This window comes from Semicossyphus pulcher, unplaced genomic scaffold (assembly GCF_022749685.1).
Source record: "Semicossyphus pulcher isolate SPU_LCO1_2020_fin unplaced genomic scaffold, fSemPul1.0.p SCAF_5, whole genome shotgun sequence".
Taxonomy (NCBI): domain Eukaryota; kingdom Metazoa; phylum Chordata; class Actinopteri; order Labriformes; family Labridae; genus Semicossyphus; species Semicossyphus pulcher.
In genome coordinates this window covers 13,161,407-13,184,452 of record NW_027211726.1, presented here as the reverse complement: position 1 = coordinate 13,184,452, position 23,046 = coordinate 13,161,407, and the positions used below count along the sequence as shown (strand labels likewise).

Sequence of the window (23,046 nt, the reverse complement as noted above, 5' to 3'; positions counted from 1 at the left end):
TGTTATTGTGAGGGGATGTTATTAACAGAATTATTATTAAATGACTCCTGAGCCCTCATGTGAAGGACGGGGCAAGGAAAAGCTGAGTGTGTCTGATGCAGTGTGTATGTGTGTGTGTGTATACTATATGCATGAGTCAGTGCATTTTCCCGGAAACCGACTTCTGCAAAAAAACAAAGTGTATTTGCATACTGTATATGTGCATGCATGCACAACCATATTCGGGCATGTGTGTGAGTTAGAGAGAGCGCTGATGTTTGTGTGTGTCGTTCTGATAAAGCCTACCCTGCAAAACTGTCAAAAGAAATGGAGGAAACCTATTAGTCTTTTTTAGACCTGAGTGAAGAAAAGAGAAGCAAGAGAAGAGATTGCCGCTAAAAGTCAAACTGTAAAATGCTTTTTACACAAAACACAGGCGTGTTAGTTATAAAATGTTCCTGAGGTCCTTGCATTTCTGTCATTTTTAAGCCCTGTCATACATTTCTGACATTTATTTATTTCCCTCAATGTCAATCAAGTGTGTCTGAATCTGAAACAAGTGCAAAAAGAGAAGAGGATAGAAGAGTGAAGGAGCCGATATTTTAGCACCCGGAGCAGCAAAGAGGAAATATACAGAGAGCAGATTACACACGAGATCCCTCTGCAGTGGACCTCACTGTGAAGCTGATGATACACAGCAGACATACTGAGGCCGCACAGAGCTCTAATTATACTTTCAGCAGGGACCAGGTGTGGTTACACACATCCATCTATCTGTCTCTCTCTGTCTGTCTGTCTATCCCTCCATCTATCTTTCTATCATCTATTCGTCTTTCTGTCCTATCTATCCATCTATCTTCATACCTGCCTCTCTCTCTCTCTATCCAGCTATCCCTCTATCCATCTATCTATTCATCCCTCCATCCATCTATCCATTTATCTATACATCTATCTAACTGTCAATCCATCCATCCATCTGTCTGTTTTTCTATCCATCATCCATCCATCCATCCATCCATCTGGCTGTCCATCTTTCCATCCATCCATCCATCCGTCTGTCTGTCCATCCATCCACCATCCATCCATCTGTCCGTCCATCCATCCATCCATCCATCCATCATCCATCCATCCATCCATCCATCATCCATCCGTCCGTCCATCCATCCATCCATCATCCATCTATCCATCCGTCCATCCATCCATCCATCTGTCTGTCCGTCCATCCATTCATCATCCATCCATCCATCCGTCTGTCCGTCCATCCATTCATCATCCATCCATCCGTCCATCCATCCATCCATCCATCCATCCGTCCATCCGTCCATCCGTCCATCCATCCATCCATCATCCATCCACCTGTCCGTCCATCCATCATCCATCCATCTTTCCATCCACCCATCATCTGTCTGTCCATCCATCCATCCATCCATCAGTCATGTGTGAGCTGTACATCATAAAATGAATATGGGTTCCTGTCTCAGACCTCACCACCGTCAATGTTGGAATCATATAATATTCAATAAGCCTCAAAGGTAGATCATATCGCTCTCTCTTTCTCTCTCTCTCTTTATCCTATTGTCTATCTCCATCGTTCTCTCTCTCTTTCTCTTCCTCCACGCATGTTTGTAAAGTCTGAAACTTCGACGCTGTCAACACGAGCCACATCCAAAGAGAGAAAATCTTACTATCTATCTCTCCATGATCTTTCCAGATATTTCCGCCTGACAGAAAATGGAATCTAACCAGTCTTCAAACCACGTCTCAATCAAGCCGAATGAAGACGTGACAACCAGAACAACCCTGCTGCTTCATGCATGAGTACCGACACACACACCTCCTTACTCTGTTGCTCTCGCACACACAAGTACACAGAGTCAAACCTTCTGTCAACAGTGTAGGTAACTCATACATAAACATGAATTACAATAAACAGAAATGATGTTTGCGAGATGTTGAAACAGGGAGACAGGCGGGCTGACAGACAGACAGGCAGGGGCCAGGGGTGCATACAGAGAAGATGTGCGAAGTGTGACGCTGGAAAACAGGAATATTCGGTGTATGTATGCATGAATCTGGATTCTTTCCCACTTCTTCTAAGCGTGCACTCGTCCATGAATTGTTGCATGTTGCTTTTACATTTCATTTAATGCGCTTCACCTTTTATTCAATTGATGTATTTCCTTTTTTTTTCGCCTTGAACAGGTTCATAATTATGTGCAGCTGCATGTGTCTGTGTTGACCTCTCCAGTAGACACCAGGGTGTTTAGTATTCTACTCTTACACTGACTCTCTGTGGCCAATCATCACACACTTGTACACTCACAACACACCCGCACATTTATTTAAATGATGCCACGATGCTACATAATTTCACTGCCGGTTCTAATGCAGTGTTAATCAACTCTAATCAATGCTCATAGTGTGAACACAAAGATACATTGATAATGCTAAACATAATATAGACGTCAGATAAGAAGCTTTTGTCTTCTGACTGATAGTGACGCTGCCGAGATTAGTTTTGTCAAAGTTCCCGACCCAAACGAGGATTGGGGGGGAAGATTAAAAAATAATTATTCCTCCGTGGTGTGTGTTGGTGAAAAGTTCACCTCTGGTTAGTTTGTTTGTGCTATCTGCCATGAATAACAGTTCAGTCAATGAACTGTAAAGTTACTGTGAAGTTCATAATACCCTACACTCATTCAACAAAGGCATCGTATTGGTCCGAATATAAGATGTATTCTTTTTCCCTGAAAATACACCTGAAAAAGTAGGATAGTCTTATATTCAGGCTTTTAAATATGGTGCAGGGAAAAGGACGAAATTAAGACTATTGAGAGACCGAAGGAGGCTATATCCTTGCCGAAGCCAGCTACTGATCTGGCCAATGATAAGCCAGTGCAGGTAACTGAGAGGCCGGCGGTGGTAAATGAGAAGCCGCCTACTCATTCGACCAGGGCGGCACGTCATGCGTCTAACACGTAATGAAATGAAAAATGTAATGAAGGTTTGCCTGTTACCAGAGCTGTCATTCAGCTGTTTCAGGGCTGCTGTATAAATAGACCTCCCTTTGATGGTTAATGATTTATTTAATTTTTAATTTAAATGTGACAATTTAATCTTAAAGACATTAAAAGCATGATTTGATTTTTATTTTAAAGTAAAATAAAATTGTTTTCTTTATACAAACAAAAAGTCTTTCCAAAGAATTAGTCTTGAAAAGGGGATGCGTCATATATTCGGACCAATACGGTATCTAGAACATAGTGCAGCATAATATTTATTTGCAATCACGTTTGTCCTGAGGGTACCACTAGAGGAAAAAGGTGATAGGGTCAATAATCATAATATCAACATCATCATGGCAATGGTTTCTTTAGCGTGTGAAGTCGACATTTTGACCTGGCAGCAGCTCAAGAGAAAAGCTCAAAGATTTTCAAAAAATTGTCAATTTTTATTACAATCGCTTCATATTTCTTGACTGGAAATTGAAATCCTGGCTTACAAGCAAGGTCATAGGGGCCACTAGCAAAATTACAATGTATCCTCTGAGGGCACTGAGGGTTCACTGCAAACGTAATTGAGATGAAGACGATAGCTTCCAGTTCAAAGTGTTCATCATGCAGATGTCATTTTGACCTTTGCGAGTCAGTATATTTAAAGGGTCACAGTCGGAACTTATGGTGCTTTCACACCTTAAGTCCGTTTATTTCATTTGATACGTCGAGTTTGGTTTGTGTTCACACGGCAGCTTTTAAAAGCGGACCAAAACTTTTGATTGCCGAGGAAACTGCTTTCTGATTGGTCAGAATTTTCTCATGGTTCATTTGGAAGCGGACCAAGTCCCGTCTTTTCGGGCACCAGATTTGAAATGCGTGTTCTCACTTGTCCAAATGAACCAGACTTTCAGAGTGGAGTCCGAAAGACCGGACCAAAGCTGTCAGGTCTGAACGCACCCTTAGATCCATATAATCTCTAGAGACCACAACCCTTTTTTTGTCCCAGGCTGTGAACATGTTTATTTCCACTGTCGTGGGCTTTTTAACATGAGGCTCTATGGGGATTGACTCGCTTTTGGAGCCAGCCTCAAGTGGCCATCTTAGCATCTTAGGAACTGCAGTTTTTGGCACTTCTGCTTTGGCTGTACCCTGGAGGAAGCTGCTTGAAACCATCTGAAACAAACTAACCAACAGTGTTGTATTGACAGAATTTCTGTATGTAATTCCAGTCAAAATGAATTATTAAATTTAGATGAAAAAAGGACATGCTATTTTTTTTTTTAAGCCACTTTGATATCTAGACAATGTCCTGTTTGTAGATAAGTGGATCAGGAGTAAGAAATGTACAATAGAGAAAAACAGCAGGCTGCAGTGAGGAACAGATGATGGCTGTGGAGCTTCTGGCTACATTCAGAGAGCACAGCAGGAGGTGTCTTTGGAGGCTGCGCTTTTTTCTATTGGGAACCTTTTGTAAAAAAAAGAATTCACCTGACTTGGTATGAAAGCTTGGTGTTAAAAATCGAAGATGTTCAGCCCACAGCCAGCACATTGTTCCTTTGTGCTCCAAAAAGTCAGCAGATTGTCCCTCATGTGCAGCAAAGGCCACAGCTTGTCTGGTATGTTGTCTGAGGCTTTATAGCTGAAAGTCTGGACATTCACAATGAATCGCAGACAAATGAAACAACCACTGCCCATTTTCAGTTTGTTATTACTTTTATTAATTATTATCATCGTCATCATCATCAACATTATTCTTCAAGTTTAGCTGTGTAACAAACTTTTTCTTGGCTGTCAAAATATGTTGTTGAAATATCATTTTTGCATGAGATAAAACCTAAAAACAATAACGTACAGAAAGGTAGCAGAATAAAATACAACATGAGAGAGAAAAACAACCTAAAATAAAAATTCTATAAAAGCCATTCAACTTAATAGAGACAAAATTCTACTAAAATATATTGGTTAAATGTACATAGTTGATGTTGTGTGTGCATGTATGCATATGTGTGTGTGTGTGACCAATGATAAACTGGCCTTTAGCTCCCTTGTCTCCCATGATTAATACTGTACATCCCAAAATGTACACTCTGTACCACTGCCGGTGCGTGTCTTTGTGTGTGTGTGTGTGTGCGTGTGTGTGTGTGTGTGTGCGTGTGTTGTCCCTTCCTTGGCAATAAGAACATAATAAATGGAGTGCAAGCGACAGCATCATTTTTCTATAACACATTCTGACAAAGACAAAAATTAAAACACTTGTTAAGGCCCCCCAATGTAAACGCTGATGTGAAATGCCATCAAACCTAAAACATAAACTCATTATTGAAGTAAAAGAAGGTCAGTTGTGTCCTGCAAAACCGCTTTTTTAAAATTACTTTGAACCATAAACAACAGCTGAAATGTCTCCCAAAGTTCCTATCAATTATATCTAGATGATTTAGACCAACAGAATCATTACCTGGTTGATGGGAGAGTAATTAAGCAGATAAATACGCAAAAGATAATTGGGTAGGAAATTGTTTGGCAGAACACTTACAGTATGTAAAATGTGCATGAATAAAGTTTTATCTTGGTTCTTTTACTTCCAACTCAGTAAGTAAAGGAAACAATTTTCTTTAAACCACTAAATATGACCGCTGACAAATCCCCATGGTTCAACAAGATGAGATGTTCCTCTAGATAGGTAATAAAGGAGGAAAGAAAGGCAAAAGAATTACATTCTTTTTTCGTTATCTGTGCCCAAATGTTTCCAAGAAATCTATGAAAATCTTCCACAAAGACTGCGATATCTTTTAAAGATGAATTCATGTTGAATTTTTATTGAATGCCAATCCTGTTGGCAAATGAAAGAACTTAAATCCGAGAACATTTGCACTTTGCTTCTAGCAGGCTTTAAGAATTTCACTGCTGGTTATTTCTTTCAACAATCCAAGGATCATTCAAGTAGGAGAGAAATTCAACAACAAAAAAAAAGTTAATGTGAGCAAAAAGCTTCCGGTTTGTCTCTGGTAACTGAGTCTACTCCGTACGACACCTAACTCCCGTTTAAACCCCCGTCTACCATCTGAGGCTACCTTAATCCACAGAAGGGACGCAGGCAAGTGGAGAAGTACAGAGAAGATGAGTGGGAGAGGGTAACAGCAGCAGGTGTGGAGATAAAAGACGGATAGACAGAGAGTTATTTGTCAAATTAAACAACAGATGAGAAAGATCAAAGTGATTTTGAAGGCAGGTTAAGGGACAAACAAAACAGAAGTGAAGGGATGAATGAAAACACAAACCAAACGTCTTTTATCAGCCACTACAAGCGCCATTTGATCCCATTTTCCCACCTGCTCGCCTTATATTCTTCAAAGGCTTCCATCAATCCATCTCAGCAGGTCTCCCTCGATCCTTTCTTTTGTTCTGTCTTTTAAGAAAGCACTGCTTCATTCCTTTGCTATTTTTTTTTTTATGTTGTTGCTACATTTGCAAATGTAAACAGTTTGCTTCATGCTAGCAGCCCTTTGAAATTGTCCATAACTACAACACACAAATTCTAAAAACTTGACACATACGCGTTAGATTTTTCTAGAAGAAAGCGAAACATTTTGTGTTTTGAATTGACTTCATGAAATAAAAAGGGCAAACTTCAGAATAAAAGCATTTTTTAAACCATGTAACTAGTGCAGTTAAGCCTTTCTTGAGGAGCCGGACACAGGAAAGGTTTGGCAAACCATTTAGAGGTCAAAGTGTCTATCCATAGACTGTACACCTCTTAACAGTCAAGTAACTCCAATGTAAATATGTTGCATTAATAAATTGAAAGGTTTCTTAGTGTTCTAATAAGACATATCGAGCACTGTTAGGACAGTTTGTATTGACCCGGTGCACGCACCATACACCGGAAGCATGTCACCATTAACTGAGGCTTCATCTTGTTTACATAAATCAAGATTAATTAAACATTTTGCCTCAACATTCAGAGTTTAAACGGTCTTATTGTGAGAGCATGTTTGGAGGTTCTAAGCAGCACTCCCACACACTGACTCTAAAACAACGCTCTGGTGAAAAGTTTCTCTTTGCAATGTTGAAGTTCTGAAGGATGGAAATCTCATCTCACTGCTGGTTTAAAAAAAAAAAGTGACCTTTGCTCTTAAATCTTAATTTTACCTCTAGAAGATGTATTAAACTTTACAATAAGAAAACCTTTTACCATGATATGGGCACTCTGGTGATATGACTGCATATCGTTATCAACCACTGATATTAAAGTCTTTCGTACAAGATTCACTTTACAACATTAGTCATACGAGTAAACGCACAAATAGAAGGCGGTTGGCAGCTGATCTCATTTTCTCAAAGCACACGGGCTGAAAATGCCACTTTTGAACAAGGCTGAAATCAAGCATCATGATGGATGACTCTGATAATGTGATGCGTGGGAATCTGTTCGCCCCAACTTTGCCAGACATAAGTCGTAACTTACAAAACTTTTTGACACAGATAAACATACCTATCAAAAAAAAACTGTACAAGTTAGCAGGCACTCGGCGGAATAGTTTTCATTCATGTCTTTTGGCATAGAAAAATAACTCTCTTTTTCCTTCCCGTCTTTTATTTTCTTTCAGCCTATTATTACTTCCTTCAAAGGAGTCCCTTGGTGATTTTTTTTTTTGTTTGCTTTCTAGCAACTAAGGCATCAAGGCTGGAGAAGTGATTCTCTCTTTATAAAAATAAGCAAGTTGGCCACTTTGTTGATTCACTGTGAAGAATGGGACGACTTGAGGAGCCGACGCTCTCAATTATGAAAATAAACGACGATAACTGTGAAGTTTGGTTTGAGGAGAGACTCAGCTGCGGGTTCAGTGGGTCTTTTCTGTTGTATTTTAAAGGCTGATTCAGAACTCAAAATGGTAAATAAATGGTAGCAAAGTGGGATTAGTTAGTTTGATTTGAAAGCAACATGAACATTTGACTTCATTGACTTATAAAATGTAACTTTACATCTCTCATTCATAGACAAGGCAAGTTATTTTGAAGATTTGTAAGACACTAACATGCTACATAAAGGTAACCTACCAAACTCTCAGAAATAAGAGATAGGCTGAATAAAACACTGTAGGCAAGACGCTCTGTGGACTCAGAGCTAAAGTTCATACAGTTAACCCAAATAATCAGTTCTTATGAAAACAAATGAGGGTTCATCTCCCTAAGTTCCTAAGTCTCCGTTTTAAACCATGTAACCTACAACATGTGAAAGACACATTGTAAAATATGTAACATACGAAGACCATTTGACCTATAAACACACGAGAACTTTATGTAACATGCTAAAACCATTAGACCATTTAACATGTAAAAATGATGTGTCACATGCTGTGAAACTGGTGGGTTGGTGTGCAACACGTGTGACCCCTGAGGACTGAAATACCGAGCGCAAGCCTTCATTATTTTACATCATCGTTTGGGGACGGACGTATCCTTTGACCCTTTTACACACATAAACGCAATTACAAACACATACACACAACCCCCTCTTTCGCTGTACCATTTTGTGTAAGACTGCTGTTATCGATGTAACATGTCTCCATAAGAACACAAACGACAAATAACTCAAAAAACAAAACAAAAAAAGGAAAACACTCAAATAGACTAGTTTGTATAGTACCATTTCCTGCAAAAAAAAGCATTATTTGCTTTACAAAATAAGATATTATGTAGGAAAGTGTAGCAAATTGCATGTTTTGTACTATAACATCATCATTATTATTACCTTTATTATTATTATTAATAATATAAATGTTAAGCAGGTTAATAGATGGTTGTTCTATTAGGCAGGCAGCCAGGCACATAGCTAGTATCATGGCACAGAGGAAGGTAGAAAATAATGTCACTTGGTTTCGATCCAAACGGACGAAGAGAACACTTCGGTCCGGATTTACTCCGGTTTTACCAGTCGAAACTGGTTTTTTAAGCAGTTCAAAAAGTCACGGTCAAATCAAACCCAACCAGCCTCCCGCTTTGGGCCACTTTGCAGCTGTGAGGATTTTGCATCGACAGTTTCAGAAACAACATGGCACGAGTGAAAGAAGATCCTTTTCGTACCAAGGGAACCCCCAACTGAACTGCAGCCGAGAACAAACTGGTTAAACTCTGACCAGTTTCAAAAGAGTCAAACAAAGTTTTGGTTTTGGATCCGTTTGCACAGCGGACAGTCACAATCAGGAGGAAGTAGTTCTAACCAGATCAGATCTGGTTGTACCAAGATAAAACAATCTAAATGATGCATCAGACAAGTTGGGGGTTCATTTTTAGCATGGTGCGTTACTAACCAGCTCAGTTCAGATAAAGTGTTTTGCTTCCAGCATTTTTTCTCTGCTGTATGGTGGCTGTGCAAGTGCTGAGCTCCTCAAACTCATCCTTATTGAGACCAGTCCAACTTTCAGTCGAGCTTCCAATCCTCTTATTTTGAAAGCACATGAAGTGGCTGTTTATTAAAAGGTGATTTCAGCTGAATGCCTGGACTCTGTTGTTGAATACTCGCCATGGAGCTGTCAGGATTCTGGCTATTCCCCCAAACTGTCCCTGTAGCAGTTCAGCGGGATCCTACAATGATTTTTGACCATTTGACAGCCGAGTGCCTCCAGCATAAGGATGCGTTCCATTTAGTGCCAAGGATGGGCCCACTTTGACATGAGCCAGCCTCCAGGAACGAGGAGGCACACAGCTTATTCATCCATTAAAACAGGTTTCTTTAAGGTTCGTGTGAGTCAAAGGCCTCAGATTAATTACTCTCTGTATTCTCATCTAAGTCTTTAGATTCAGAGACGGTTGTCTCTGAAGTTTCGGTGACAACATCACTGCTACCTGACGCCATCTTGCCTCCTAATTCCTGGTCTGTGATGTCCTGATCCTCTCCTTGAACATCCTTTTGAACTCCCGTTTCAATGTCCGTGGCATCATCGCCTGGAATTTCCTTTTCCTGGTTGTCACGACAATCATCTACGACATCATTGCTTTCATCCGTGATCTCCATATGATCAACTTTTTCCTCTGGCGTCGCGCTACGACTCCCACACTCTGACATCAGCGTTGCGTTCTGAATTACGCCCTCATTGGGACCCCTGTTTTGTGACGTTTTGTCGGTGTACCTGTGTAAGCCCCTCTGTATGTGTGTGGTGAAGTCATAGCGATCCGCACATACGTGGAGGCAAAAACTGCACTGGTATGGTCCCTGTTCACCATGGCAACTCATGTGCAAGGCGTACATGACCTCGTCTAGGAAGTAGATCCCACAGTGGATACAACGGTTGGTCAGGTCATCCTGTGTGGATGCTTCCACCGTTGAGCGATTCGATGGGACGCTTGGCCGACTTTTTGCCGGATGATCCTTTTCTTCCTTTCCTGCCTCCTCCCTTTGGTTCCCCCCTTCATCTATCCTCTCCTCCTCCTCTTTCACTCCTTTCCAGTTCTCTCTCAACCTCTCAGCCAGCGGCGACTCTTGCCTTCTCCTCTCCGCACCATTTGTTGACATGGGCACATTTGCAGCACTCGTATCTCGTTGTCTTATTGCAAGATCCAGGGGAGCGTCATTTTCTAACGAGGTTGCTGAAGAGGTTTGGGAATGAAGAGGAGGTGGAGGATAATGAGGAGGAGCTGGAGGAGGAGGCAGAGGAGAGTAAGGGGAGGCGCAGTAAGGCACCGTGTAGCTTTGCTGATGATGCTGTACTGGAGTCACCATCGCGCCAAGATAATGAGCGTTATTTCCAAGGCTACCAGGGCTGCTTAGATTACTGATGCTACCAGGAATCCCAGAGGCGGCGGCCATCTTGTATTTGCTCCAGAATCTGAGCCAATCAGACTCAGGGGTCAAATCAGGGGAGAGGGTTAATGGCAGGGGTAGGGAGAAAAAGGGATACTGATACTTTTCAATGGGTGAACCAGGAGGCGAATAACTCGACGGCTTCGATGGACGCATGTACTTCTCAATGGGACTTCCTCTTTCTGATCCCCCTCCTCCTTTACCTCCCTCTACCTTTGAAGTTAGCCCTCCTTCAGCAATGACCCCGTTGCCCTCAGCTACCAATGAGGAGGGGGCATGCGAAGGGAGGAGCAGCGGAGGCATGCGTCGGTGGATCTCCAACGTTTGATTGGCGAGGAAGGCTTGAGTGGATCGGGGCGAACGCGAGCGAGGGGAGGGCTGCTGGTTTTTGATGGACGCGCAGCTTCTGTCGGACTCCTCCCCGTTCATGCGCTCTTCGCTGGTGATGCGTTGTTGCTTGGGGGCGGGGGTTTCGGATGACAGCGAATCGGGGTTGAGGCGTTTTCGGGTTCGTCGTCGGATTATTTGTTCGCCGTTGTTCTGCTTTATGATGTTTAGAGGTCTGGGTGTCTGGAAAGGTGAGAAAGAAGAATATGGAAAATAAGGGTTAGTAAACGTGTAATAATAAACATGGTGATAATTAGGGATGCACCGATCAGGGCCGATGCTCATTTTTAAAACAACAATTTTGCCGATGGCCGATGCTTTTTTTCGATATCTGTAATTTTTGTTGTTATTAATGCCCTCGCCTGGATAAGGGGCCAAAATTAACTTTAATTATGAAAACATAAATGTATTCAGGCCTTCATCACACTCTTTGAGAAAGCATGAATTAAATCTTTCAAATTCCCTCAAACTTCTTTCATATAAAAATTATCTTTAAAAATGCCTGAAAAGCCTCTAAAGCTGTTTCAGTGCTTACATAGCCTAAATAAAAATATATAATAAAAAATAAATTCTGAAAACATAAATACATTTATGTTACAATTAAATTTACTGCACAATTAAAGCAGTAAAATAAACATCGGCTACTGCCACCTTATTTGCCGACGGACCGATGTCTGTCAGCACGGCCGATATCGGCTGATTCCGATGTTCAGCCGATCGGTGCATCCCTAGAGATAATTCATTTTCCTGTTTGAACATGACATCATCACTGATAGGGATTTCACTTCCATTATTGAAGGTTGCTGATCATTAATATGAAGCATACTTACTCCTGCATCATTTGATAATAAAATATTAATTGAAGCTTATGACCAACTACATAAACATACTGTATGAAGGCTAAGGAGGTCACACTATGGCTGACCAAAGACCTACAACAATTGCTACATTTCTATGACGACATTTTAGACAAGGAGTGTTAATACATTTTTAGTCAAGTCGATGTTAGATGAAATGAATTTCTTAAAGACCTAGGTTGAACTACATGTGACAAGCTGAAAAAAAGATGGTAAAATATCCAGCATGTGTTAGGACAGTTGTTTTTGTGCCCTTGCCACAAGGGGGAGCACTTGAATCTGATGTAAATTAAGTTTGTCCTCGAGACTCACCACTTACTCTCTTGACAGTTCCCTCACAAACATGTCAACATACTGCATACCCTCATTAAAGTCTTAACATCAAGAGCTGTCTCAAACTACACGCATAGCAAGCGACAAAAAGTACTGCAGTGCAAACAATTTTTAAGATCCAGAAAGAAACTCTAAAGGCAATAAGTAAGAAGAATTACAAACAACAATAACAATTCTGAAGCACCCCTCTTAACCCTCTTGAACCCACTTATTCAGTTTCCCAGTGGGATAAATAAAGTACTTGATGATGAAACTATTTTGATGTTTCATTCCTAAAGACACGTCATAAAAGAAAATCAGTCACAAACATTTCCACACAAATTAGCGACTGATTTTTTTTCCCCTCTGCAAGTCAAACAAACTGTAGAGTTTAAAGTGCCTTTTTAAGTGTCTCACTTCGACTCAAAGTAATGACTTGCTCTCCTTTCACTGTTGAAGAACAAACTTAATTGAAGCCTCCTCTTTAAATACATATAATAAATAGTGACCTCCACAGAGCATTAACACATCTATATTCAACTTGCACAAAGAGAGGCATTTCAGGCATTAAAAAGCTCAAGTCATTAATTCACGCTGCAGCTCAGGTTGAATTTAAGAGCATTCTTATTCACTGAATACTTAAAACGGCAAAAACGGCAGAGAGCCCTGTTATCGTGCACATGTATGTAGCTCCTCTGTGTCTCTTGCAATCCCCTGCTCTGTCTGTCTGCGTGTAAGTGATGTAGGGCTTTTGACATACATTGTGGCAGATGAAAACCAATCAGATGCATATAGACGGACCCAGCAGGAAGACGGGGATAGTGTGAAATTTTTATGGAGGAGCATGGATGAATGACAAAGAGGTGGGTGAAGAGCAGAAATAACGGGGGTGAAGAGTTCTATTTAAAGAAGGGAAATGTATGCTATGTCTATGCAGGGTTTACGTGAAGGATTCATCCTGCGTCTGTATTCATGGTCATGTGTGCACCTGTATGTGTAGCACCATGTCTGCTACCCAGAATACGTGTCAGGGATGTGTGACATAAAGAAACAGTACCATCACTGAGAAGACTCACGAAGCACTTATGTCAGTCAAATCATTTCTCATATCGTTCTTTTTTTTAAAAAAAGGGCCTCAGGTTTTGTGTTTCTAGCAACAGAGGAAAGATAAATGAATCAGAGGAAAGTGTAATAGATGCCTGTCCTCTGGGACAGGTTTACTCATGGTTCCCAGAACCAGAACCAAGCAGGGTGATGCAACTTTTAGCTTCTATGCTCCTCAGATGTGAAACAATCGGCGTACCTGAGGCTTTCTCAATCAGTGAGCTCTTTTCAAACACTTTTATTTACTGCTGCACTCCTATAACTTCTTATCCAATTTGACTTATTTCTTTTAATTTAATTAATGTCTATTTACTTTTAATTGATCTTATATTTTAATCTATTACTTAATTATTTTAGTTTAATTATTTAATTACTTCTATGCAGTTTTAAAACAAAGGCGAAGGCTGAATATTGCAACAGTAGGAGTTTGGGACTCCAAAGAATTCTGGGAATTCTAAAAACTAAGGAAAAATGATAACTGAGGAGTTATAATTAAAGAGAAAGACAAAAGAGTTGGTTGCATTCAGCGATTAAGAAAGAAAAAAGTATATATTTAAAGCTATATTTTAAGCCTCTTTAGGGAATCTTCGAGCATTTAGGCAGAATTAAAGCATTGCTTTATCGGCATAAAATATCGGCAGAAAAATGACATATCTGTCGATGCCGATACCGATATCGTGACGATAATATCGTGCATCCCTTCCTTTCAGGGTAGATAAAAAGTGTTCTGGGGACCAGACTTATAAGTTTAATTGACGAGTTAAAAATAAAAAAGGCGTTTCAATACTTTGTGTTAGAATGCGTCCTTAGGGAACTAAGCATATACCGTTGTAGTGTTCCGACCGGACCTGATCTTATATATTAATATATTTAGTTTTTTGGCACTATTTTTTGCTTTGTGTCACATTTCTTTTCATGTTCTTAATGCTCTGTTTTTAACAGTGTAAAGCATTTTGAATTGCTTCATGTATAAATGGTGCTCTATAAATAAACTTGCCTTGCCTAGTGAGCAGAGGAGGAGAAATGAGGGGACGTGAGGAAAAGAGAAAGGAATGGATAAGAAAAAGTGGCACCCGTGGTGAACCCTGTTATAACTCCAGCAGGATTCGATCTGTTCACAGTGGAAAGGTTACAAAATAAAGCATACTCAAAACAGTCAGCAGAGTGTGCTATTGATGGACACTGTTGTCCCACAACGCATTTTACAAAGGAGACAGAGCTGTAGCTGGTAGTCACAGTGGAGTCAAAGTCGATGTGTCACTCCTGCTCTTAGTTTTTGCTTTGGCAAGAAGTTAAATATAAGTTACTCTTCCTTTTTACCGTGCTAATTTATATCCAAGTGTAAGTGTCCCATGGTGTTTTACTACACAATATCTCAAATGTTTCAGTGTTTTTTTTTTACGTCATAGACAAATCAGTCCTTTATTTCCTCCCTTAATTCAAACTGTACATTTTGCATTAACAGAATTAGCCTAATTAACTGTATGAACATTAAGCTAACCATTTATAGCATTTCTGTGTCCACAGCCCAGCTGAAGAAATACACACACAAGCTCACCGTGAAGTTTCACATCTTTATGGCTGCAGGCCTGGTTTGATAGAATACCTGTGCTGACAAACATAACTCTCAATCTCGCTCTCCGTCCATCTCCTTCCTTCACTTCGCAGATGTCCCATCTGCATTCTCTGTCTCCATCCATCTCTTAATCTTTCCCGCCCTCCCACTTCATTATCCCTCTCCTAACTCTTTACCTTAATCATCTCTTCTTCCCCCTCCCTTGTTTCTCTTTGTTTTTCTTTATCGCTGCCTTCCTCTCCCTCCCTTTATGTCCACCATTTTTCCCCCCCACTTTATTCATAACTCTCCCTTCCCCTCTCGTACTCTGAAGTGTTTTACTAGCTGCTATCCTCTCTAATAATGTGTGTAGAGCGTATAAAACTTTTATTACGGGATATAAAATACGGTTGTCGTGAAGATTGTCGAGAGCGGAGGGAGCCGCGGACGTGATCGGAGGCGCAGATGAGACGCGCGGGTTGAACCGAGGGGCATCGGCAGGGGCAGGAAGGAGCGCACTGCGATGGCTTGTCATCCTGCGAAAGGTCTTTAAGGCTCCATTTGATAATTGCGGTGTAGCGCTCTGGGTTGCAACACGGTCGACCCACTGATGCATTTATGAACACTGTGATTTATTACTCTGAAGTTTTACAAGCTGAGCCCAAAAAGCCAACATGTTAGTCTGGTTCACATACAGTGTATATACACATACATTTAAGGCTTGTTTCACACTGGTAAATTCTGTAATCCCTGAGTTAAACAGGTATATTCAAGTGTGAAATCAGCTTAAACCCCATAAAAACGACTCTGAGGTGAGGAAGCTTAATATTCTAGAGTGAACTAAATTCCAGCCTGGGTCTTTATCTCATCTGTAATTCATGCGGTCTAATTAAATTTGGGATTTCCATAGACTTTCCTCAGGCTTAGATGGTAAAGTTGATTCATTCCATCATATTTCTCACTCCACGGAACTGTAACTCCCAGCACCCACCAGATCAAATATACTTTTTCCACAATATTACTTTTTCACAGCGGGGCTCGCAGAATATATACAAGATTTTTACTGCAGAACGGACCATTTACTTTGCCGTTCATGCTAATCGGCCAGACATGAGGAATGATAATTAGTGGTCAAAACCACCCTGTGGAGATCCTCAAACACATAGAGTCGATAAAATTGTGTAAAGCACTGGGTTCCTGATGCAGCCCGACCTTTATGAGCGGGTATATGTTGGTCTCAGCACTGCAGAATATCTCTTGTATGATGATACACCTGAGTTTCCTCTCACCTGTTTGTATTAGTTTTACTCTCCTTTCTGTCTCTCTACATTTTTAGTGTTTCAAAGCTCCCGTTTTGTCTCTCATCTAATTAGCTGGAAAGATAAATGTACTAAAGGGGATCATAAATATACAGAAACTTAATGTACCATGTTTTGCTATACGATTGAGTTGAAACTAAAAACCTTGACTTTTTAAAGTTTATTCCTCGGCTGTTTAAATGTCCGCCATTTCGTTTGAATTTACGAATTACGAATTACTCGGGATATGTTGGGCCGTAAAGAATGGACCTGATGGATCCTTTGCGACCGGGGAAACGGAGAACGCATTTGTCGGCCGCATCTGAAAGAGCCTTCGAATTGGGACAGCCTTCGATGCGCCTCTGTGACGAAATCGTCCTTTAAATACGGCCTTCGAAGGCTGCGGCCGCTGGATTGGGGCACAGCTAATGTCCAGCTCTCCTCAACATTCTAAAGTCGGCAGTTGCTGGTTGCATTCTTTAGAATGTTCCGGAAACCAACTGCCAGCTCCACACTGCCCCGATGTTAGCTGACAAGACAGACTTTTGGCGCCTACTTTTTCTTATTTAAGTTTTTGTTTTTTATTACACGGACGAGTATAGGCTAGTTGCCAAGGGAACGCACTCTCATAATGTTGCGGTTTGTTGGGAAAAGGTGCACATTGGTCCCACTTTCCACAACTCCACCAAACCAATCACAGGACTCTTCTTGATCAATCTCAATCAAGAAGAGTCCTATGGTCCTCACATATTGTTTATTTACTTGTTTATTTATTCTATTTATCTTCTATTGTTAGCACAGACAAATATGGTTAGTTAGTTGTGTTTGTGAGTTTTTTTGATAGGGATACAGAGTAAACTAATTACTAATTAGTTACGAAGTGGAGAAGGGGTAGGATTAAATAAGCTGATGCTTCTTCCTACTCCTTTTCGAACATGTTAATAGTTAATAGTTTTTTTTTAGTATTTTCTTTTGTTCTTTTTTCTGTTGTTGCTCTTTTTTTCTTTTTGTATTATTCTCACGTGTTCGAAATAAAGCCTTCATTCATTCATTCATTCAAACCCGACTGGACATGTCAAACTCGAACAACTCCAACCAACCAACTCCAATAAACACTGACTGTCGGCGCACACTGAACCGACAGTTGGTGTTGGTTGGAGTTGGTTGGTGTTTGTCTGGGCAATGTGCAGCCACCTTTAGATTACCTCCCTAAATTTTCTTTATGGTCAGACCTGGTTGAAAACAGTTCACTCACAGCTCGAAACAGGGCAGGCTCCTCCCCCCAAAACACATGAAGGCCTTTAGCTAATTTTCATTCCTATTTCGCACCAATGAACACATCTAAAAAATACAGTTATATAAACTTCAGGTCATATCGCCCACCCCTAATACATGCCTGAATACGACTTACCGAATGCAGTTTTTGGTATAAACCGCATGCGTTGCACACGTAGCCTCCGTTAGCGTTCTTCCTCCACAGCGACGTCTTGGTGGTCAGGCAGTTTGCGCAGAAAACTCCGCTCCCTCTGCGCCGCTGTGGACGGAGAAAGACAGACCACATTAGAGGATGAAGTGAAAATACAGACTGATAAGGAAACTCTAGGAGGATGAGAATGATGGAAAACCTTAGAGGGAGAAAAAAAAGAGAGGAAATGTTGACTTAAGTTTTCAATTTTCAAACTCAAGAACAGAACAATGACTTGATATTGAGGTTAGTAGAGAAAGAGAGAAAACAGATTGTCTTGGTGCCAGAGAGATGATGTGCTCTCATTTATCACGCTCTAATGGGAAATCGCATGAACACAGCTCTCCTCTATGCTGATTTTCTCCCCGTATGGAACAAGGTTAATAAAAACACCGAATGAAAAGAGAATGATCTAGTTGAGCTGGTGTGTGTTTTTAAACACGAGTGAGAGACATCCTGCGAGAGACACTGCAGTAATTTCGTCAAGTACTCCTCGACAAGACGCGCGCAGAGAAGAGTTATGCTCTCACCTTGTCGCATAAAGTGTTTTGGTGTTTATCTGAACTGCAGACGGTACTTTACAGCCAAGTGTTTGACTTTTACTGTATTAGGCGCACACACCTCTGCAGTTCAGGGAGCAGCGGTGCATAGAGAAGTAGTGTGCGTATAGAAGGGTAGAGGGGCGTGGGTGAAAAGGCCAATTTTGGTGGCAACGTGCTCCATCACAGTAATGAGCCAATCACAACGTTTCTCCATCCCATTAAGTCTGTGGCCCCATTCAGCACCTTTATGACCCTGAGAGGACAGCATACCTCATCTTTCTCCACCATGACTGTCCGTGTCGCTCTCTATCTGCCTCTCTATCCAATCATTTGTTCCACTCTTCCTCTCTGAGTGTTAGCTCATTATTATTCCTGTCCGATCTTCATTTTATCCTCTTAATCTTTCAAATTTTTCTTTTTTTTTGCTCTAAATTTCAGTTTACTTTACTTTAAGCTTTTCTGATTAAGAAAAATTCAGAATGTTTAAGTTTTTTTCCCCTTCCTTCTCTTTTCCGTTGTTTTTAAATGCCCATACTGTAACACCAGCATATCCTCTATATATGCCTGTAGGTACTGCTCACTTAAAGGAGCAGTACGCCCCTGGAAAAAGCCACTGTCAGTCAAAGCTGCTGTTCTCTGTAATCGATAGAAGCGATAATATTTGAAATTGGCGCAAGTTGTACAAACAGCTAGTGGTTTCGCCCATTCTACATTCCTACAACACCCAGCGTGCATTGCGCCCCTCCCTCTGAAAAGAACGGCGGAGCGAGAGACGCTGGAGTGAAATACTACCGTTTTCTCTGCAGGCAATGGCTCAGAGCGGTACAGAATCCGAAATACGGCGAGAATATACCGGTGGATCGTCTAAAAATGATTCAGGTCTGCAGTCTACATTTCAAACCTGACGATTATGAACGAGACATTGGAGGCGGGCGTCCTAGATTGAGGAAGTGTAGTTATGCATCCGCCAGATGACGCGTTTTACGTAGTCTGACGGAGGTTTTCCAGGGCCCATTAGAGAAGTGGATAGCGTCCTCCAAAGGCACAGAGTGAAATAGTATTTTTTTCCTACCATAATGGCATTAGCTCCCCATGATAGCATGATAGGCATGAGGTTAAAAAACTGGCAAACTGGCCCTTTAAACCTATAAACACCCTCTGTGCCTGCCATGTTCCCTCTTACACACTCCCTCTCTTGTTTTCTCGCAGTTATCCCAATCTGCCTCCCCCTCTCCTCTCCCCTCCACCGTGGACTTTGTGTCCACCGGGACCTTCTTCTCCTTTCAGTGCTAACTTCTTGTTGTTTTATGCTCATGACAGTGCTGATAGCTTTGCATACTTAATTTCTCGGGGCTCAATGCACCGGGTGCTGGAACTTAAAAAACATTTCAACTTTTTTTTCTTTTACAAGAGAGCGCTTCACTTCAATCAGGCTTGTCTGTAGTCTCAGAGCTACAGATGGAAACACTAGCAGCACTTCCACCGAGCATCTGCTTCACGCTGCCAGCGAGAAGCAGAAGGGCCCGGTGGGTACAGAACTGTTCGGTTTATTTTAATTTTTTTCAACCTAATGTACTGTGAGGATCACAGCACAATTAACTAGCTTGCATTTCTGTGGTAACGCACACCACGCTCAGACACACACATACTGTTTATGGCCTAAGTAATGCAGATATATTTAAACAACAGAATTTCCAAACTTTCCTATTTAACCTTTAAGGAAAGTTTTCAAAGCCCATTTGCTACATCGAGTACAGATACAAGGAAGGTAGGTCCTCCTTACAGCTTAACTAGTGGACTTCAGTAACCAATCAATATACAATAAATGGATCTGCAATATGAGAATGGGTAATGCAATGCGACACATATAGTAAAAAAAGTCAATCAGGACCAGAAAAAGAGAAAATGATTGAGAGACCAATTTCTGTTTAAGGAGGTGAAAACATGCTGTTAAATTATAATCAAAAATAAAAGGTTAAATAAAAAGAAAAAGCTAAAAGGTTAAATTACAATGGATGTATTCTCATCTAAGCATCTTCATTTAAGCGGGCTACACACTACAAGATAATCAGGCTGATTTTGGCCCAATTCCCCTCTTCTGACAAAAGTAAGCAAAGTCCTGATTTTTTGATGGCTTGATGATAATGAAGATTATCTTGCCAGATGCTCCTGTGGTGTGAGGTCTGCTCGGAAGAGCATCATGGCCGCTCCGATTTCAAATCGTAAATATTAAACATGTAATATTTACAATACGATATCCTGTTGTGTGGGGGGAATCCCGAGGACAGCTGAGCACACACTTTGTGGATTGTTACAAAGGAAGTAAACAATAGCCAATTGGGAAGCAAGCTGATTGTCACATGTGCAACTCACGCCGTCACACGTGCGACTCACGCCGTAACACGTGCGACTCACGCCGTAACACGTGCAACTCACGATGTAACGTGCACGCTGTAACATGCGCAACTCAAGCTGTCAACTTTTTTTGTTTTTTTTCATACATTTTCAGTTAAAAGTTAAAAAAAAAACTATCATTGTTTGCTTGTTTACCCTAAAGTCACGTTTAACCGCAAGAGATTTTGTGAGATTTCCAGTTTTGAGAGTCGGACTCCGGTTGTTGAATCTGTGAGTGTGCCGTGTGCTGTTTTGGTCATATCGTTGCTCTCCACACAATATAGGAACAAAACTGTTAAATCTATCCTTATTTGTCGTTATGTGTGAGGTCTCTCACATTTTCAACATCTATTACGATTTTAAAAATCTTTCAGTGTGGGGCAGCCTTAAATATGGAAAATGTCTTCCTTAACAATAAAGGTAGGTTTTAGGTTGTAAGATCAGGAAAAAGGAGCAAACATTGAAATGCTACGTTATCTGTACTGCGCAGGATCATTATGTTATAGCCAGTCAAGGTAGAGATGCTTTTCAATTAAATAACAATGTAAGAATAAAATATAGACACATTTAAGTAAAGGCCAGGTCCTACAGTTACAAGGGTTTTATTTCAACTAAGTTATTACATTGTAAACGTGCCTGCCTTTATAGCTCTAGTGTTAAAACTATCATTTCTACTAGTTAAAGTATCAGAAATTGACCTCTTCTGCCAACAGAAACAGTTTTAACAGCTCTTTTGTTGAGTGTAATTGCAGCTCATAAACACACATTTACGATGACCTTCTTCATGCTGTCTGTTCAGGAGAGAAAATCAAGATGTTCAAGATTTAAAACAAAAGAACACCATACAAGTGTTTATTTACCCCGAAAACTCTGTCTCTCAGTAACAGTGTGTTTATAATAGAGCTTCCTGTTTCCAATAATGTAGCATGTAATAAACACCTGAGCTAATATTAGAGTCTTTATGGTACATGTGTTTTCATGTCTGACATCAGACAGCAGAAGACTTACATGATCAAATCCTCCCAGGCTCTGGCTCGCTCTGCCACTGTGTGTGTGTGTGTGTGTGTGTGTGTTACACACACCATACGGTCTCCACATGTAGAGAAGCTGAGCCAGGTGATTGATTGATGTACGCTTCCTGTGTCTGTCTGTGTGTGTGTGATAGTCTAGCATTGCAAGCCAAACACTGCATCTGTCATCAGAATTCGGTTTCCCTCCGAACGCCCAAATCACTCACATATGGCCCCGCAGCTGCCCCTCAACGCAACACACATGCATGCACGCACACACACACACCTGAAAATATTTGCTTCCACTGCTAATGAAGGCATGCAGGATTTGGATGAGAGGCCGCAATCCAAGGAGAGTGTGTGTGTGTTTTGGGGGTATCTTGGCTACTTCAAAACCACGACACAAGGATAACTGTGTGTGTGTGTGTGTGCGTGTGTGTGTGTGTGTGTGTGTGTGCATGCACGAAAGAGAGAGAGGTCCAAGTGTCAATTACACAGGAAAAGTGCAGAAATAGCCCCCACCACCTTCCAAAATGTGCACGTGCACGCACAAGCTTCGGCTCATGATGTCCAACTTCCCTTTTAATCATCAGGTGGTTGGCTGGACATGTGTGGAAATATGTGAGTTTACATTCAAACACACACACACACACACACACACACACACACACACACACACACACACACACACACACACACACTTGTATATTCACATATTCAAACATAGATATGTGTGGGAGTAAACCTCTTGGTGGCTTTCTAACTGTTTGTGTGCGAGGTGTATCTGTGTTTGTGTACCAGTGCATGTTTCTCTGATTGATTACTGATACCTGGCCTCTCCCGCTCACCTCAGCCTGCAGAGGAGGGCGGCAGGTAATTACAGCTCAGGGGGCTTAATGACACCTATTTATCTGCGGCCTATGATGCAGTTCAATTAGCACCGCCGACAACGCCCTCTGACTCGTGCGCACGTGCGGCGCATGCATGCGGAGGGACACAGAAACTGAGACACAAATCTGTTTATTATTATTAAAGTCTTTATCCATTTCCTGTTAATCAAGAACAACAAGTAAACTTTAAAGTTGATGTTTAGATACAAATAAGTTTGTTAAGTCGTAACGTAACTAAAACAATCACGACAGTCAGTGAAGTTTCCATCTGTGAACCTCAGACCAACACGAGAAGCTGTTCTGCTGTTAAATACGCTGACGTGCAGGGTCTTTGGCAAAGTTTGGGGGGTAAGTTGAATGTGTGTTTGGTTAGCGGAAGTGGCTATGGTGGCTCCACCCGGCGATTTCTAGGCAAAGGCATGGCATACTCACTGATAGCCATCACTGCATTTGGGC

General features: G+C 41.1%; 1 protein-coding gene across 1 annotated transcript in view; it reads right to left on the bottom strand.

Moving 5' to 3' along the window:
• Nucleotides 1–9,723: 9,723 nt before the first annotated feature.
• trps1 (trichorhinophalangeal syndrome I) overlaps nt 9,724–23,046 on the bottom strand; it is a 125,103-nt gene continuing 111,780 nt past the window's right edge. Inside the window, exons 10-11 of the mRNA XM_069682128.1 lie at nt 17,701–17,823; nt 9,724–11,346 (exon numbers count right to left, since the gene is read on the bottom strand). Coding sequence (XP_069538229.1) covers nt 9,739–11,346; nt 17,701–17,823 — 1,731 coding nt within the window. The 3' untranslated portion in view covers nt 9,724–9,738. The remainder of the gene's footprint in view (nt 11,347–17,700; nt 17,824–23,046) is intronic.